This window comes from Tachysurus vachellii, chromosome 14 (assembly GCF_030014155.1).
Source record: "Tachysurus vachellii isolate PV-2020 chromosome 14, HZAU_Pvac_v1, whole genome shotgun sequence".
In the NCBI taxonomy this organism is placed as follows: domain Eukaryota; kingdom Metazoa; phylum Chordata; class Actinopteri; order Siluriformes; family Bagridae; genus Tachysurus; species Tachysurus vachellii.
In genome coordinates this window covers 7,875,737-7,894,350 of record NC_083473.1, presented here as the reverse complement: position 1 = coordinate 7,894,350, position 18,614 = coordinate 7,875,737, and the positions used below count along the sequence as shown (strand labels likewise).

General features: G+C 41.7%; 2 protein-coding genes across 7 annotated transcripts in view; one reads left to right on the top strand and one right to left on the bottom strand.

The window, feature by feature from the left end:
• Positions 1-12,408, top strand: part of med12 (mediator complex subunit 12) — a 38,127-nt gene extending 25,719 nt beyond the window's left edge. Inside the window, exons 31-44 of one of the 6 annotated variants that reach the window (XM_060886986.1) lie at positions 90-201; positions 440-529; positions 604-713; positions 1,292-1,427; positions 1,861-2,010; positions 2,573-2,938; positions 3,827-3,980; positions 4,571-4,789; positions 7,890-7,966; positions 8,484-8,701; positions 10,049-10,217; positions 11,072-11,269; positions 11,550-11,637; positions 12,014-12,408. In XM_060886986.1, coding sequence (XP_060742969.1) covers positions 90-201; positions 440-529; positions 604-713; positions 1,292-1,427; positions 1,861-2,010; positions 2,573-2,938; positions 3,827-3,980; positions 4,571-4,789; positions 7,890-7,966; positions 8,484-8,701; positions 10,049-10,217; positions 11,072-11,269; positions 11,550-11,637; positions 12,014-12,063 — 2,137 coding nt within the window. In that variant the 3' untranslated portion in view covers positions 12,064-12,408. The remainder of the gene's footprint in view (positions 1-89; positions 202-439; positions 530-603; positions 714-1,291; positions 1,428-1,860; positions 2,011-2,572; positions 2,939-3,826; positions 3,981-4,570; positions 4,790-7,889; positions 7,967-8,483; positions 8,702-10,048; positions 10,218-11,071; positions 11,270-11,549; positions 11,638-12,013) is intronic. The other 5 variants (XM_060886990.1, XM_060886988.1, XM_060886987.1 and 2 more) reach the window with 5 other exon arrangements.
• On the bottom strand, positions 12,318-17,793 carry mars2 (methionyl-tRNA synthetase 2, mitochondrial). The gene is made up of 3 exons (XM_060886991.1): positions 17,459-17,793; positions 14,757-15,091; positions 12,318-14,241 (listed from the first exon to the last, which is right to left on the bottom strand). The coding sequence occupies exons 1-3, from the start codon at positions 17,730-17,732 to the stop codon at positions 13,057-13,059; spliced, it is 1,794 nt and encodes a 597-aa protein (XP_060742974.1). The 5' UTR covers positions 17,733-17,793; the 3' UTR covers positions 12,318-13,056.
• Between the last annotated feature and the right edge of the window lie 821 nt (positions 17,794-18,614).

Below are 18,614 nucleotides of genomic sequence, written 5' to 3'. Positions count from 1 at the left end.
CAAGGTTCTTTATCTGTTTTGCACCTAAGGTTATTATAAGGCACATTACTGTTCGTGATCTTCATCCTGTGGTGATTTTTATTTTGTAGTATGTCACTGCTGAGCCAGCAGCCTTTCCTTTCCTTGGTACTGACGTGCCTGAAAGGCCAGGACGAGCAGAGAGAGGGACTCCTTACCTCCCTCTACAGCCAAGTGCAGCAGGTACAGCAGCTGCTTATTATAACCAGTTAAAATGTCGCATACTTTTGTCTCATTGTGATTCTGTTCTTACATCTTGGCCAGAATCAACAGTATGTTTACATCATTCTCGAGCATGGATTTGATTTCATCTTAGCACTAGTATAAGTCTTTTTCCAGAGCTTATTTGCATCTGTGCTTCCTGAAAGCACACCTCTGGGTTTGGCCTTAACTAAGACTGAATGCTGACTTATTTTTACAGATTGTCACTAACTGGCGTGAGGATCAGTACCAGGACGACTGCAAGGCCAAGCAGATGATGCACGAGGCTCTGAAGCTGCGGCTCAACTTGGTGAGGATCCTGTTCTATCTTCTCACAAGTTACCGGTATGTTTCTTTTTGCTAACATGTTTTTGTGTGATTTAGGTGGGCGGGATGTTTGACACGGTGCAGCGCAGCACACAGCAGACCACTGAGTGGGCAGTGCTTCTCCTCGACATCATCAGCAGCGGCACAGTCGACATGCAGTCTAACAAGTGGGTGATGAACTCTTTAAAAAAAAAAATAAAAATTCTTTTTCTTCTCCCTCCACAGTGTATGTCATGATCGGAACATGGCTACATGCTGTATGGAAACTGGCAGCAGATCAGTTTGTACTAAGATACTAGCTGTCAAAATGCTAAAACCTCAAGTCTGGCTGCTGTACAGTTCCACAGCCCTCCTGTTACTAACAAGTTTATGATTCAAGATTCAAAGTGCTTATTGTCATTCACACAGTGAGAAACAAGTTCCCTGTACAATGAAATTCTATCTTTGCTGTCCACAGCGAATGCCGAGACACAAGCAACCCTCACATGCATACACACAAACACAATAAATAAAACTAACCTGGAATATATATAAAGACTACTAGAAATATGCACCATGTACATTGTAGAATATGACTTGTGTGCATAGTAGTACAGTAATATGTGCAACTGCACGATAGTAGTAGTATCGTTAACAGCAGCCACTAATGACGCCAGTCAATAACTTGTTGTCGATGTGTTGTGTTATCTGGTGTCTCTGCAGAAACAGTTTGTGTGACTTGTCTGTATTTGTGTGTGTGTAAAAGCGAGCTGTTCACCACCGTGCTGGACATGCTGAGCGTGCTGATTAACGGGACACTGGCGGCGGACATGTCCAGCATTTCTCAGGGTGGCATGGAGGAGAACAAGAGGGCTTACATGAACCTGGTGAAGAAGCTCAGGGTGAGAGAGCCTATAAATTGCTCATACCATTATCAGTGTACAAAGATGCGTGACATACGGCTAAGTATGGTGACCCATACTCAGAATTCGTTCTCTGTATTTAACCCATCCAAAGTGCACACACACAGCAGTGAACACACACACCCAGAGCAGTGGGCAGCCATTTATGCTGCGGCGCCCGGGGAGCAGTTGAGGGGTTGTTGACCTCAGTTGTGGTATTGCTGGCCGAGACTCAAACTCACAACCTTAGGGTTAGGAGTCAAACTCTCTAACCATTAGACCATGACTTCCCCTAAAACTAATCCTTTTTTTTTTTATTTAAATAAATCTTTGGCCTTACTATTGACCAATGAGTCACTTCTCAGATATTAGACATGGTGTAGGTTGCATTTGATCATTCGTTTCATTATGTGTGTACCGTTTTTTTGTGCAGAAAGAGCTGGGGGATCGCCAGTCTGAGAGTTTGGAGAAGGTGCGACAGTTACTGCCACTACCCAAACAGACTCGGGACGTCATTACCTGTGAACCTCAGGGATCGCTTATAGACACCAAGGGGAACAAAATCGCTGGGTTTGAGAAAGAGGTACTCCTCTACACTCCTGTTCATTTTGTTAAACAGTTAATCAATGAAGTAAAGTGTATTGTCCCAAATGAGGCTTTACACACTATGCACTTACATTGTGTACTATTCTTTCTACTGTCTAGTGTATGAATTTTAGATCACCAAAAAAACACTAAGCTGATGTGTAAGCCATTTCCCAGTTGATAGACAAATGCATGTAAAGTGACGCTGCTAGATTTTGAATATGTACATTTTTTTCCCCACCGACGATTCGCATGCTTATTAAAAAAATTAATCGCACAATGGACGCAGGTTTAAGACATTCATAAGATAATTTGTCCACCATTTTTGTCCGCCACCTTGAAAAAACGTTCTACCTGAGCATCAGCACCTTGTAGCCACACCCCTTTTCCAGTATGTAAAAAAGCTACAGTTGTTGAGTGCATGAAGTGTCCAACTGTTTATGTGCACTTGTGCTTGCTGACACGCCCATTTCATTCTCAGCTAATGTGATTTCAGCTTTTTTTTTTTTAACTTTTATAATTCTAAGAAATTCCTTTTCCATCATTCCTTCTTGCTACAGGGTCTACAGGTGTCGACGAAGCAGAAGATCTCCCCTTGGGATGTATTCGAGGGCCTGAAGCACTCGGCTCCTCTTTCCTGGGGCTGGTTCGGCACAGTACGCGTAGACCGCAAGGTCACCCGCTTTGAGGAACAGCAGAGACTTCTGCTTTATCACACTCATCTGAAACCCAAACCACGTAGCTATTACCTGGAGCCTCTGCCCCTGCCCCCAGAAGAGGAAGAGCCTCCTACACCTGTGCCACAAGAACCAGAGAAGAAGATGGTGGAGGCTGTGAAGACCGATAAGAGCATGCCTAGTGTGGGTCCGGATACGGTCAAGAAGAAGTCCAAGAAGAAGAAAACTTCATCTGTAAATAAACCAGAGGTTGGTTATCTTCTGAAATTTGGGTAGTTTTTGTTCCAATTGGTTTTTAACTGACAGGTTAAATCACTGTAAGACAAATGGGCTCTGTTCACATTATTAATATCCTGCTCAGGTGATCCAATAACAAGGCAAACAAAATGTCAATATTATTACGTTAATGAACGGATCGTCAGTGACGTTTTCAGGCAGAAATGTCTTCGAAATTCTGTCTCGTTTACGACCACAGACCGTTTCATACGTTTCAGTCACGTGGTCTGTTAATGAAACTTAATGATTGTCTTCTCAGTTGTTAAAGCATTTATTTAAAAGTAAATAATTCTACATTTTCCTGCTCGGGCAATAACGGTCAATTAGGTGGTTCTTTTGCGTTAACACAATAAATATTAACCACCCACCTCCCAAACCACCTCCAAATATTGCGTAAGTGATCAGATCATCGGACACCGTTTGCTGTACTTAGTGCTGACTGCTCACAAGTCTAATCAAAGAGGATGCGTTTTAATGACCGGTGTAAACAGGGCCACAGAGTGAACGGCTTTACTACATTTATAAACAGACAAATGTTTTAAGTTCTTAAATGATCATTTGTTAAATGATCACTTCGGCTATGGGGTGGGGTGGGGGGTGGGAGACAGGGTTTGCTTCACAGAATTGTCACTAGTGTAAAAGAACATGAGTGTAACTTATCTTACACCAACCCTTTTCAAACTGCAGTGCAAAAGCTGCGTTGAGGAAATCAGGAATGTTTTCTAGAAGAAACTAATCAGTAGAATACATGGAAGGCCAGTGGGGAAAGTCTAGCATTCAGATGATTAATCACTTTGGTCATGTTACTCGGTTTGATGTGATTTTTAAGCGCCGACTAATTTGCTTATCTGTGTTATCCAGGACTACACGGCGCGCAACCCTGCTGTAATGTCATTTCACGGACCAGGCATGAATCCTGACATCATGAACATGAGCCAGCCCAACCACTCTTACAGAGCAATGCCCTACAACCAGGCGCCCATCATGTACACTCAGAATCAACCTCTTCCTCCAGGTAACAGGCCTGAAGATCACCTTCACCTCCTCTTATTAATCTAAACATCACTCGTCTGAAAACACTCGGTATTACGTAGCCTGGTCTTTATCGAGCAGTAATGATGTAAAGTTGAAGGTGATCCACAGTTATAAAAATCAACAGTGACCAATCAAATTATCCGGTGAACTGAAAACACACATGCATTTCTTTTAAAATAATTTTTCTGTGTTAAACATGCCACTAAAATACCTGTTGGTTTCGTTGGTTGAAAATGTTTATTGCGTTGTAATGCTGAAGTGTGCAGTTTTGTATCTGCTGTATACTGAATGAACAGAGTACTTTGAGTGATGTAGTGGACTCTGCCATGAGCATTAACCGTTAACTGCAGTACGGCTACATCCTGGCTTGTATTTCAAACGAGTGGCTTGTGAAGAAGTGAATTGAGACTTCAGACACAGTATCAGTCTTTACCAGTAATAAATACATTACCTTAACATATATGTACACAGCATGTATAGTTTTGAAGTTTTGATTTTGTTTTGTTTTGATATGTTTTTTTTAGACAGATTGAGATCTCATTCACTTTATTTCATTGGATTGTGTTGCAGGAGGGCCAGGACTGGAGCCTCCATATCGACCTCGCATGCCTATAAACAATCATCAAAAGATCATGCCCACGCGGCCCAATTACCCAGGCATGATATCCAACATTCCTGGTGGCATGGGCATGATGGGCATGGATAATAAGCAGTACCCGATTGGCTTCAAACCACAGGCCCCGATGCCGCAGGGCCAGATACTCCGGCAGCAACTGCAGGTCAGACTGGTGAGTCTGATAACAGACAATAAAACCCTATAAACAAAGAAGCAGCAGCTGAGCGAGATCTTAATTAGCTGTTGGTCATGTTCTCTCGACAGGTTTTTATATCAAGGCTCGATTTGTTTCTCAGGCCAATTTTCTACAATCACAAAACTGGTATCCAGGTTTTAGATTAGGCCTTGAACTGTGAAGTGTGTAGAATCTAATTGGAATCTAATGTCCAGTCGTTTAAAATGTTAAATCTAAACTTTTTTAAATAATCCTGCTTTTTTTTTTTTTAATGCCGTAAATTCCAACCTCAGCCTCTGTCTCCTCAGCTTCGAGTTCAGAGGTTGGAAATGACGGTATTAAAAAATTATTCCTGTGTGAATATTAAACATGTTAAACATCTGGACATTCTGCAGTAACAGAACGCAATCTCAATATCATGCATAACCAAAGAGGATGAAGCTGTTCTGTTAGGGCCTTTTTACACCTGGTCACTTCATGTGTTTTCTCTGATCCGATAGCTATCTGATTTGTTAAAACTGTTCCATTTACATTAGGCCACATAAATGCGTCTTGGCGAATCGGATATCAATCCGATCTTTCTACTCCCGCCCAATATGCAAATATATTTTACCTCATTTCCGGGGTAATTGAAATGGAACACGCTTTGGGGTATGCGGTTTTCAGAATGCAATCAAAAAGAAGATGAAATAACTTGTTACGACGGTTATGCTACAAAAAACAGCATTTACTGTTTGCTGCATTTTTGCTGGCAGCAGCAGCGCATTTTAAGACCCAACGAGACACCTGGGTGAAAGATCACTTGCGAGTGAAGTACTTCTGTTTGGGAGGAGTATAGCACTGACGTATGTGGCTTGAACATCCACATTCATTTACACCTGAAGTCCCAGACCTCCTCCTCGAACCATCGGATTTATATCCGTCTCGAAAACGTTTCGGAGGGCATTTAGACCTGGTCTTTTTACGATCGGATTGCTATCTGATCACAGAAAACGCATGAAGTGACCAGGTGTAAAAAGCCTCTTAGCCACCATATCTGATTTTAGGGCCGGGCGATAAAACGATAACGATATGTATCGCGATAGACACGTGATCGATAGCGATATAAAATGTGCTCGATACGACGTTCGATATTTTTTATTCTTCGTCGGAAGAAAACAGAGGTTGCGAAGCAAGTTTGGTTGCATTAACAAAGGCACTCGCTCTCTGGTAACCTAGCAACTTGGGGAGTAACACTAACAGCCAATCATGTAACAGTATCATGTTTGGTTGCACCATATTGTTGTCTCATGCTGGATTCCTCTTCCGTAACCGGCGACTGATGAGCAGAAAATGAGCCGCAGCGAGCGAGGAAATTGTAAATAAAAGAGGAAAAGTCAGCTCGCCAGTATGGCAGTTTTTTGGATATTATAACTAGGGCTGAAACGATTCCTCGAGTAACTCAATTACAAAAATTACTCGAGGCAAATTCCTCTGCCTCGAAGCCTCTTTTAATTCATTTTAAAGCTCACGTCACGTTCTTGTGCAATTATTGTGTGTGTGTGTGTGTGTGACAACGCGCTTAGCAAAAGGAGACGCGAGGAGTTAGCGGTCTTTTGATTTGAGGGCTGGTGCTAGTCGGGCTGCAAAATGGAAGGGCGCGATAACAATGTCAATGGGCAAAGAGAAGAAACAAACAGGAGAAAACGACAGAAAATGTCCAAGCTTTGGGACAGAGCATCTGCTTTCAGTAGCAGGAAACATTTCTTCAAAGCGCAGGGCAAACCTCAGTTCTGAGCATGTTGATATGTTTACCTTTTTACGTTGTAATCACATGCTCCTTTAAAGACTTTTAAAGCGCACACACGTTGAGAGAGAGAGAGACTTTTATATTTTGATTAATATATATATATGCTTAAAGCACTCGGTGTGAAACCATGCATGACTCTAGGTCCAAGTTCCTGTTCATGTTTTTTGCCTCTTAAATACCACAAAGCATTCCAAATTAGACAGTAAAGGTTTGTTATGCCTGAGCTGTAGATTTTGAATCTTTTAGTTCTGAAAGTTGCATGACTTAAAGGCAGTATTTTTGTATTATTATCACTATTTATTTTAATGTATGCCTTAGTTTTGATACTTTTTATAATTTATTTTTTTGTTTTTGCATCTCAGAAAAGGGTTCATTTAAAACCCAGAATGTTTGGCACTTAAATGTACTTAATTCTTCTCAGTCAACTTTGTCATTGTTCACAGTACAAGTACAGACAGAGAAACAATGGGTAATATCTAAATGTTTATTTTTGATAGAAAATATTGTTGTATGCATTGCATACTATACATTTTTTTTAAAAAAAGTTAATTTTTCTAAAAAAGGAAACCAATTAGTTATTCATTTTAAGAGACCAGTCTTTAATTGTACTCTCTTTAATTAAGCAAAAATACATTTTATCAGATTATTCGATTAACCGATGAAATTTTTGGTAGAATACTCGATTACTAAAATATTCGATAGCTACAGCCCTAATTATAAGTCTACGAAAATATACTTGAATAGTTCAACTTCAAGTATGATTAGAGTAAGAATAACTTGTTACTTTTTCATATTTCTGCAGGTTTTATATTTTAAACAATGTTACTGTACTGTATCAGGTTTGTTTTTTATATTACAGATGTATCTCAGTCTACCTCAGTTTTATTTATGTTTACAAAACACTGCACATATTTTAAATATTAAAATAATTTAAAAAAAATTAATTAAAATAAAAATGTTTAAATGTAATATTTTTCTCCTGGTCCTTATTTTAAATGGACCATAAAAAAGTTCAATAATTATCGATATTGACCGATATGAAACACTGATATCGTGATACAGTTTTCGGCCATATCGCCCAGCCCTATCTGATTTTATCTGAAGTCACAGGTATTTCTTTTCCTCAGAAAAACATGTAGCATGAACAGTCTACAAAAACCTGTCCTACCCAATACCCTCTGGCATCACCAAGGGTTAGGGATGTATTATTCTGCATGTGTCCAGGCATTGTGTAGTCATTAATTGTGTAGTGGTAGCTGTTTTGACATGATTGCTGAATACTTACTTTGTTTGTTTTTTTTGTAACTGGAGAACCAGAGCATGATTGGACAGCAGATAAGGCAGATGGCTCCCAATCAGCCGTACTCCTCCATGCAGCCGTCGCAGGTAAGAGCTTCTTCCTTGCATGCTTTTATTCCCTTCAGCTCCTTTAATTATAGGTTCTGTATTTGTAACAAAGTAGTTCAGGATGTTCAATACTGTATTTTATTTTTAATTCAGATGACTGAGCTTTGCATGGACATTTATTTCTGATCTCACACACTCAGTCACATGCACAGAGACAGACACACACAGAGGTACTGTATTAATAGTATGTTTGAGAGTTTATGACTCGTGCTTGGAATTGGTTCTGGTCTTGCAACAATTAGGTAAATATTTAGGGTACGGTTTAAAATAAAACAGGACTTTGATTGTCCTTTTCACAGTTTTTTGTGTTTGTGAGGAGATCGGAATTACACCTGTCATTGATGACATGACATTTGCTCTGTTTAGTGCAGGAAAATGTTTTACCTCTGATGCAGTGCCTTTATAAATCTTTTGTGCTAAAATCCGATGCATCAAGGCGGTTTGCTCAATAAACCATGGCTCACAACGACTGTCCTCATTTCCATACGTTTCACAGGGCTACACCACCTACAGTTCTCATGTAGGGATGCAGCCACACCCATCTCAAACAGGGGGAATAGTATCTACATACAGTAACCAAGGCTTCCCCGGAGCCCATCCTGGTACCAACCCTGCCGTAGTGGATCCTCTCAGGCAGATGCAGCAGAGGCCCAGCGGATACGTCCACCAGCAGGCACCTGGGGCGTATCCAGCCAACATGCAAAACCCACCGAGGTCAGTTAACACACACACAACATAATGCTATGCATTCATTCTTAGACTTTTGCCAGTCGGTTATATAAAACTGTAATGTGCTGTGGTTCTTAGTTTGAAAATCAGATAAGTGGCGGCACAGTTGAGCCATTGTCGAGCCACTTGTGCCCCTTTTCCACCAGAAAGAACCGGGTGCTGGTTCAGAGCTAGTGCTGGTGCTGGTTTGATGTTGGTTCCACTGGCGATCCTTCTAAGAACCGGTTTGCCTTTCCACCAGCTAGAGAGCCATCACAGAGCCGAGTCTGACGTCACTGTATACGTCTCATCTTTCCCAGCAGTGTTAGCGCAGCAGCAGCAGACACAACATCAACAATGGCGGATGTTGCTTTTCTGTTAATGCTCATGGCTTTGTGAACCTACATTGGCATCCAAACGCGGCGAATCCAACGTGTACGTGCAGCTCCATGTAATCTGTATAAACGGAGGTTGTAATCGAGAAAGTACATAACGTTATTTTATTAACACAGGAAAAAAGTTAGCCTTAACATGTAGCTACCTACTATCATGGGAGCTGATAATTGATCATATTGTGGTAAAGTAAAAGTGTATTAAACATTAGTATACTTAAGGTACGTTATCAAATGTAATCTAACAGTAGCCCCGCCCACAGCCCCTGACACAAGCGGTTCTTAAGTCTAGACCAGCAACGTTTTGGTGCCACTTAAGAACCACTTTTTCCTGGTTCAGAGCCGGTGCTTTGGCTGTTGAAACAGAAAGAACTGGTTCTAAATTAGGCTCTGGCTCCGAACCAGCACTCAAACTGCCTCGGTGGTAAAGGGGCATAATGTACACTTTTACGTAATTTATGTTGGACTGTTCTAAGCCTTTACAATGGGTTTTACTCACACTGTTCTGCTGAAAATTGATTTACTCACCCTACGTTCACACTCGCATGCTGTTTGTGTCTCTTGCATTTCTCTTATTTATATGTAGCAACTAATACTTTTATCATGTTTTAAGCTTCATAGTAGATTTATTGGCAGTTACATAGCTAGATACCTAACATTACTAGCTATATACACTGACTAGAGGCAGGAACAGTCTCCATACATCATTAAATAATACACACATGAATTTGAATAGTAGGAGGGGAACCGATCAACATCGGACCATGCGATTCGGATCAAGCCAGTTGTGTGGATTGGCTGCTTTTTTTTCTTTGACATCCCTAATTTGCATTGAGAGAATCTCTATACTGATGTTGCACTTGTTCTTAGCCTGTTGCTTTGGAGTGAACATAAGGTGAAATACACGTTTAATCTCAACTCGCTCTACTGTGTTGTAATCTGATCTCTGTATGTGACGCAGGTTTACCCATCAGCCCATGCAGCAGACTCCCATGATGCATGGCTTGGGTCAAGGCCACATGCAGGCACAGAGCATGCACCCCAACATGCGCACCAATCAGATGCTGGACCAGCAGCAGCAGCAGCAGCAGGCACAACAGCAGCAGTATTTGAGACAACAGGCTCTCCGGGTACTTTACCTTTACTGATGATTTTCTGATTTAGCTAGCGAGTGGGTTCTGTCCTTATGGTCTGTACCCAAAGGCTGTTGTTATTATTAATATGCATAAATATTATACCACTCTTACTTCTGTTGTCCCATGAAGGTATTTTATAAAGTGAGAAAATGCAGATGCGTTTTTAAATAGTGGTCTAAAACATAATTACTATACCATCTAACACAAACCATTTAAAAGTACAGGTACAAATTGTGTGATCAGGCAGGTAACTGTAAGCCACACATGCTAGACTGAGCACGTTTATTCAAGAACTTTGTTTGTTTATTTCTTTTAATATGTAAATGTCTGATAATATACGTGTGCGTCGCCCCCTGATGGCTTGGCAACTCATTCAGGGTCTATTTCTGCCTTTCACTTAGGTGAATGAGGGGATGTGGTAGCCTTGTGGTTAAGGTGTTGGGCTACCAATCGGAAGGTTGTGAGTTCGATTCCCAGGTCCACCAGGCTGCCACTGCTGGGCCCCTAAGCAAGGCCCTTAACCCTCAATTGATCAGTTGTACAAAATGAGCTAAATATGTAAGTCAATCTGGATAAGGGCATCGCCTAAATGCTGTAAATGAATGAAAGAATGATGTAAGTTCACATTTTTCACAGAATTATTGTACTAGAAGTGAATTCATGATACTACTTTTGTCATAAGCGGTTCCCTCTTGAGTTCCCTCAGTTCCCAAATCATAGATTAATGCTGAGTGATTGGCTGAGGCTATAAAGCAGGAAATCTGGGTTAGGAATAAAGATTCTCTGAATGTATTTATTAACAGTTCATTGTATCCTCTTGTGATTTCTGTGATTTGTCATCTCCACAGCAACAAGCTCAGCAGCAACAGCAGCAGCAGCAGCAGCAGCAGGTGCAGCAGCAGCAGGTCTCCTCTCAGCAGGTGCAGCAGTCACAGCAGGTCTCCTCACAGCAGGTCCAGCAGCAGCAGGTGGGCACAGCACAACCTCCAGGGCAGCCCCAGAGTCAGGCTCTGGGCATGCAGCCTCTTCCTCCACAGCAGCCCATGGTGAGCAGCCGTTTAACGGAGATTCAGCATGTGTAATGACAGAGGATCCCAAATGCAATTGGAGGCTTCCAAATTATAGACTTATAATGTTATACATTCTCCCTGACCTGTGTGTCTGTGTGTGTGTTTGTGTGTGTGTCTCTCTGTGTGTGTGTGTGTGTCTCTCTGTGTGTGTGTGTGTGTGTCTCTCTGTGTGTGTGTGTGTGTGTCTCTCTCTGTGTGTGTGTGTGTGTGTGTGTGTGTGTGTGTGTGTGTGTGTGTGTGTGTGTGTGTCTGTAAGTTCCCTCGGCAGGGACAGGGCATGCAGCAGACACAACAGCAACAACAAACTGCTGCTTTGGTCAGACAACTCCAACAGCAGCTGTCAAGTAAGTTAAAAAGCATGTAATACGAATAGGACAAGCCAAAGAAAGGCTTGTTTCTCGTCCCCCCCTCCCCCCCCCTCCCCCCCTTTTTTTTTTTTTAGAAAGTAAATATATATGGCTTAAAGAACATGGTGCCAAAACTTCAGCCAAAAAGAAGTGATTCCTATTTTCCGTGGAGTTAAGTTGAACATGATGATAAATATATAATGGCTGTGATGACGATGGGTTATGGAAAAAATCCTGGAAATTTTACATTTTCTATTGACGATGTAAAATGTAATGGTTTATGGTTCATCCACCTTGGACTACGTAAATTGTTCATATAAATTGAGTTCAACTCATTGTGTCAGATTTTAATCAAAAACATTTCCCCACGCAGACACACAGCCCGGACAGAACACCAGCTCGTATTACCCCAAGTATGAATGAGTCCTGCATCGCCCTTCTGAAACGAACGGGTCAAGTCTTCATGAGCTGGGAGTTCTTCAGACACTGACTTCAGGTCTAGAAGATTCCCAGCCGTTCCATATATCTGACCACAGTGCTGTTTCTAGGAATAACTCTTTCAGATTTTGTGTAATTCCACAGTCGTCTGAGGGACGGTGCTGTGAAACGGTGATCGTGAAGCCCAATGGAAGAACTTGATGTACAAAAAAAAAGGACATGAAATGATGAGAGCAATGCAGTGTCTTGGTTTTTCCTTTTAATTATTTTACTTTGTACAATTTTTCAGTTTCGTGTATTCTCATTAAAAAAAAGTCATGTCAATTTTTACATCTTGTCCCAGACTCTGACAAGTGAACCATCACAAAATAATAACAATAATACTCACGCACCGCTGCACCTACACACTGTACTACACCTATTATTATAATACACATTATCTTTAAAGCAAAAACTAGCACCAATGGAGAAGCCTCCTCAGAGCTGGACCGCTTTTATAAACTTCAGGGGAACACGCGCGCACACACACACAGACTGAATTAGATTTTCAAAATTGTGTGTGAGAGTGAGGGAATGAGTGTGTGTGAGTGTGACAGAGCGTGAGTGTGTGCCTGGGTGTGAGGGAGAGCATGAATGAGTGTGTCTAAGTGTATATGATGCCCAGTGATTGGCACCAAAGTAAGGATGTTCCCCAAGCCCTTCCTCTTAGGAACATTAGCTTTCAGAGAGCACATTAGACACTAATCACATCTTGGCTGATGGATTACGTTTAGGGTAAATGATATCTGCTAAACAATCAGGACGGTTCGAGCTCTCAGTGGACATCAAAGTTGAGCCAAATTAACTGTGTACAACCATAACCAAGCTTTCCTGCAGTCCATCTCGAGTGCTTACAGGGTTCTTTCACTTTTACCCATCACTTTTATATTATTTTCTCAAAAACTATGGTACATACTTTTGTGTACGAGACATGAGTCTTTACTTGGACCTCGCATTTTTGTCTGTTGGCTCATTTTTTACTTTTTGGTTCGGTTTGTTTCTCTCAATACGACTGTAAAGCACTCCGGTGTCTGGACCTAGCGCTCGTCCTTCGTAAGGACAATGTCTTCCTTCATACTTTGAGAGGAAATCGAGCGCATGATCCCAGCTTCTCTGATCAGCCCTCACCCCCAGCCTGGACAGGATTTTATCTGCCAGCACTGGCACAGCGGGCTGTAGGAGAACACCGTAGATCCTCAGACACTCCATACACACATGCAGTATGGTGTCATGCCAGAGTTTATCCTTGTACTCGGTGCAGTCGAGCTTCCATGGCGCGTGTCTTTGGACGAAGCTGTTGGTCAGCCGTACGCAAGTGCTGATGGCTTCCAGCGCTTTATACACGTGCAGGTTGTCAAAGTTCTGCTTCACTGAAACCGGTAGCCTTGAAACGGCCTCCAACATTTTGTAATCCTCCAGCACCGCTCTTCCGCTGGAGTCTTTTGGAAAGGAGACGTTGCAGAACGGAAGATAAACCTGCTCTGGGTTGAGAGAGGGTGCGGTGCAACGGTTGAGAAGACCGCCGAGAGAATCAGCCAGTTCGCTGTTGCACAACTTCGCCACCTTGTCATTGTCGTAGTCGCAGTCAGTCTCTGGAACACCTTGCCTGAGAAGAAAGTACCTCAGGCCGTCCACTGTGAACCTTTGCGAGCTCTCGAGGGGATCTACTACATTTCCAAGACTCTTAGACATCTTCTTTCCCTGCACCGTCCAATGGGAGTGCACGTATATGGCCTGAGGAAGGGGCATTTCTGCAGCCATGAGAAACGCCGGCCAATATATCGCATGGAACTTCAAAATATCTTTGCCTATGACGTGATGGACAGCACTCCACCACTGCGAGTACTTCTCTGGATAACCCGCAACAGTCAGATAGTTCACCAAAGCGTCCAGCCACACATAGATCGTTTGTTCAGGATCTCCAGGAACCGGAATGCCCCACTGCAGACGGCTTCTTTGTCGAGAAACCGATAAATCGGGAAGCTCGCTCTCCAACCACTGAAGGACAAGATGGTAAAACTTCTCTGGCTGAATGGCTTTAGGGTTCAACCTTAACCACTCCTGCAGCCTGCTTCGGAAATCAGAGAGGCGGAACAGATAGTTGTGCTCCTTCGTCCACTCCACCTGGTGGATAATACAAAGGTTATTTCAAAAGATCTTTAAATTGTGGCAGGCATTTATAAAAAGCATATCTAATAATCAAAACTAACTGTAGCTGAAAAACAATTTACAATTTCTCAGAAAAACAGGTTTTTATTTGCTGAAGTCCGTGGAGACAACAGACAGACAGACATCCGTTTATACCAAGATTAACAAATAGCTGAATTATGATGGATAGATAGAATGATGCACCTATTTATACCTTGATAGACGTATAGACAAAATTAGTGGCGAGATCTAAAACCCCCAGATTTCCTGTGCAGGTTCGACACATTCCACTGTAAGCTATCGTGTCAACAGTTAATATAAAAATCAGAGTAGGTTAGTCTCCTGACAGGCCTGAGCTATCAGCAACAACCGTCTCGATGTTTTCGATGGCTCGGGTTTGTTCATTACAGAACTAAGTCTATGTTAGGATTTCTGTAAAGCACTAAGCAGCAGAAGTAATGATGAAGTAACGATCATCTCATTTTCAGTACCTTATGTCCGCTCTCGGTGGAGATTTTGATGTCTCTGCCCATGGAGTCTGTGCTGTCAGTCACCTGGTTGGCTGTAAGAAAGCTCTCATCTGGTGTGGAGTACCAGCCTTCATAAGTGCCTTTATAGATGAAGCCTTTATCAAGCAGCTTGGCCCAGAAATGTTCCACTGCCCGTCTGTGTCTGTCCTCCGTCGTCCGCACGAAGTCCGTGTATGCAATATTGCAGCTCCTGAACACATCCTGAAATCTTTCGGATACCTCTGTGCAGAAACACATTGGCTCTTTACCCACTGCACTCGCCGCCTGCTGGATCTTCAGCCCGTGTTCATCAGTTCCTGTGAAAACATTTAACAGACAATAGAAGAAGCAGCAGCCTTTATTTTTGTCACATATACGTTACAGCAAAGAGAAATCCTTTCTTCACATATCCCGGCTTTGGTACTTGTGGTTGGAACGCAGGGTCAGCCATGATACTGCGTCCCAGAGCAAGAAGGGGTCAGGGCCTTGCTAAGGGGCCCAGCAATGGTGGCTTGGCAGTGCAACAATCCAGAGCCTTATCCACTTGAGCCTTAAAATTACCCTAAAATACAAAAGATATTTCTGTATTTCAGACAAGACGCCACGATCGCTCATGTTGACGTTATGTATGGGATAAAAAACGGCCTGAATGGAGATCAGATCTCTGTTGTTTCTCACTGGGTAATCTGGATAATCTGACATGACTCTCACTGATAAGCTGCATAAATCTACGATCTGGGCTGGAAAGAAATCGTCCTGAGTATCACTTAATCATACCATTCTGGTGGTGCTGTTGCACTCAGTCCCACAAACAGGATCCCAAATAATCCTCTTTAAGATATTCGCTAAGAGAAATTAATCTGATGCAGATGCTAAAACTGAAGTAGTGACTTGCTGTGATAGCTGTAGTCATGTTAAACACACCTCTCCACTGCTTCTCTCTTTCTACACATCCCGAAATTGTACCAGCTCCGATTGTCTTCGTGCCCTGAAGATTTTGGACCTCCACTGAGATGAGGGCGACTCTGTGAGAATCATGCGGCATCTAGAGATGTACTAGCTCCAGTCAGACTCTGCTATACTAAGAGGAGATGTGAACTCCATGTGGTCTTTGAGGACAACAATCTTCTCATCAAAACAACATCTGTTTGACTGTATATTTATAATCACACCCTCTAGTGTCACCCATATGAGGATGAGGTTCCCCTTTGAGTCTGGTTCCTCTCAAGGTTTCTTCCTTTACTGTCTAAGGGAGTTTTTCCTTGCCACTGCTGCCTGAGTCACCTCAGGCTTGCTCATTAAAACAAACACATTTAAATACATCTAATATTAATCTTGGATTTTTGTATTATATTAATCTTTATATTATTCTTTATATTAACATTTTGTTCTATGTTTTTGTTCTGTAAAGCTGCTTTGAGACAATGTCGACTGTAAAAAGCGCTATACAAATAAAATTGAATTGAATTGAAGACGAACTTGGATGAACACGTGTTGTGATGACGTCACATGATGTGTCTTGGCCCAAATCTGTGGTAATATTGAAACCTTGCAAACTCCTCTGAATATCTCCTTAAGGGACTGTATTAGATTTGTTATTATTGTGTCATAAAAGCTCTCAAACATTTAATAAAGAGGATTATCAGTAGGATCTAATATTACATGTGTGTTTATGCATTTTTATAAATGTTGTGAGGCTGTGTGATCCTGGTTCAATCCTGAACTCTTTGTGAGCACATACATGGTTGTTTCCTTGGGGTTCTCCGGTTTCCTACCACATTCCCTCATAAATTAACAAAGTATATGTTGGTGTCTCATGCAGAGTGTATTTCTGTTCCATTTCCTGCGACAGTCTCCGGATCCACTGCGACCCTGACTGTGATATAACACATACTAAAGATGGATGGGTAGATGTAAAGTTGCAGTGTGATAAAGATATTAATCAGTATTCCTCATGAGATTTACATTTACATCATTTCCAAAGCGTCTTTCGTTTATCTCATTTATACATGCATATAGCTGAGCAACTGATGGTTAAGGGCCTTGCTCAGAGGCCCAGCAGTGGCAGCTTGGTGGACCTGGGATTCGAACTCGTGACCTTCTGATCAGTAATCCAACACCTTAACCCAGCGGTGTCCAATCTTATCCGGAAAGGGCTGGTGTGGGTGAAGGTTTTCATTCCAACCAAGCAGAATCCACACCAGAGTCTACTAAAAGCCAAGAACAACTGATTAAACAGGTGGAATCAGGTGTGGCTTCTGCTTGTTTGGAATGAAAACTTTCACCCACACTGGCCCTTTGTGGATAAGATTGGACACTGCTGACTTAAGCACATCCCACATATGATATATAATATATATATACATATAAATATTAGTTTTTTCCCCCAATTTATACAGAGTGTTAAGGGCCTTGCTCAGGGGCCCAGCACTGGCAACATGGTAGACCTGGGATTTACATCATTTAGCAGACACCCATATCCAGAGTGACTTTTTTTTTTGTTTTGTTTTGTTTTTTTTCCAATTTATACAACTGAGTTAAGGGCCTTGCTCAGGGGCCCAGCAGTGGCAACTAGGTGGACTTGGGATTCGACCTCATGACCTTCTGATCAGTAGCCCAACACCTTACCCACTAGGTGATGGATGTCACCTTCACATGTTTCTACAAATGAAGTGAAAACGCACCTGTAGCGAACCTGGAGTTAAACCCCTGCAGCAGCTTGTATCTGTGTAAACAGTCAGCTGTCACGGCGGAATACACGTGTCCGACGTGAGGAGAGGCGTTCACGTAAAAGATCGGAGTGGTGATGTAATGTGACCTCACGTCTCCTGCGCACGTGTGGACACTCGGTACCGGAAGTGGTGGATAAAAACCAGGTTGTTCTCCGCGAGAGCCGTATTTTAACAACCGTATCAATTGTCTGCCGTTTCTTTGTACGATTAAACTTTGAGAGCTCATTGTGAAAGTGAAATCTCTCGACTTACAGGACTTCCGGGTGGCGAAAATCAACACATAATTAAACCCCGTCTTCTGTGCTGTGATTGGCTAATTTTACACATACAACGGAAAGGAAACGCGGTTAATAAAAGTCTTTATAACAAACGCTTGGTTGTCGTAATTAACCTTTTTTTGACATGCAAATATAAATACGTTTAAGTTTTATATAACAAAACATTTATAACATAAATACAAATTTGTATTCGTCTACAGTCGCCCTTAAAAAAACTTTGCATTTGTATTTATGCACCATTGGACATAAATGAAATAAATATATGTGTATAATAGGCTCATAGCTCCAGGTTCTTCAATTTAATCCTGTTCTGTACTTTGTGATGTTGTGGGCTTCTTTGTGTTCTCTGGTTTCTTCCCACCTCCCTTAAACACAGGTGGATCAACTAGTCTATTTTATCCCTATTTATAAAGGTTTGTGTGCACTGTGTCCTATACTGAACCTTCAACTCATCCACAGTGAATCGTCCCACTTTGTGCAGGTTTCCCAGGATCCATAGTGACCATGAGCTGGATAAAGTGGATTAAAATGACTGAATGTGTAACATTCAAATTTATCACCCATATCAACTTAAGAACAAAGCATAGACTCTCTAAACAATTGGAAGACAAAGAGACAATACAGATTAAAATAATGAATAATAAGTTTCTAAATAATAATAAGAATAACAGGAATAATAATAATAAAAATAATAATAATGATGATGATGATGATGATGATGATGATGATGATAATAATGATGATGATTTTCCAGTGCTATCATGGTGAACTCTCCTAAACTGCCCCCAAACGTGACACAGAACAAAATGAATTGTGATTAGTTACTTTAC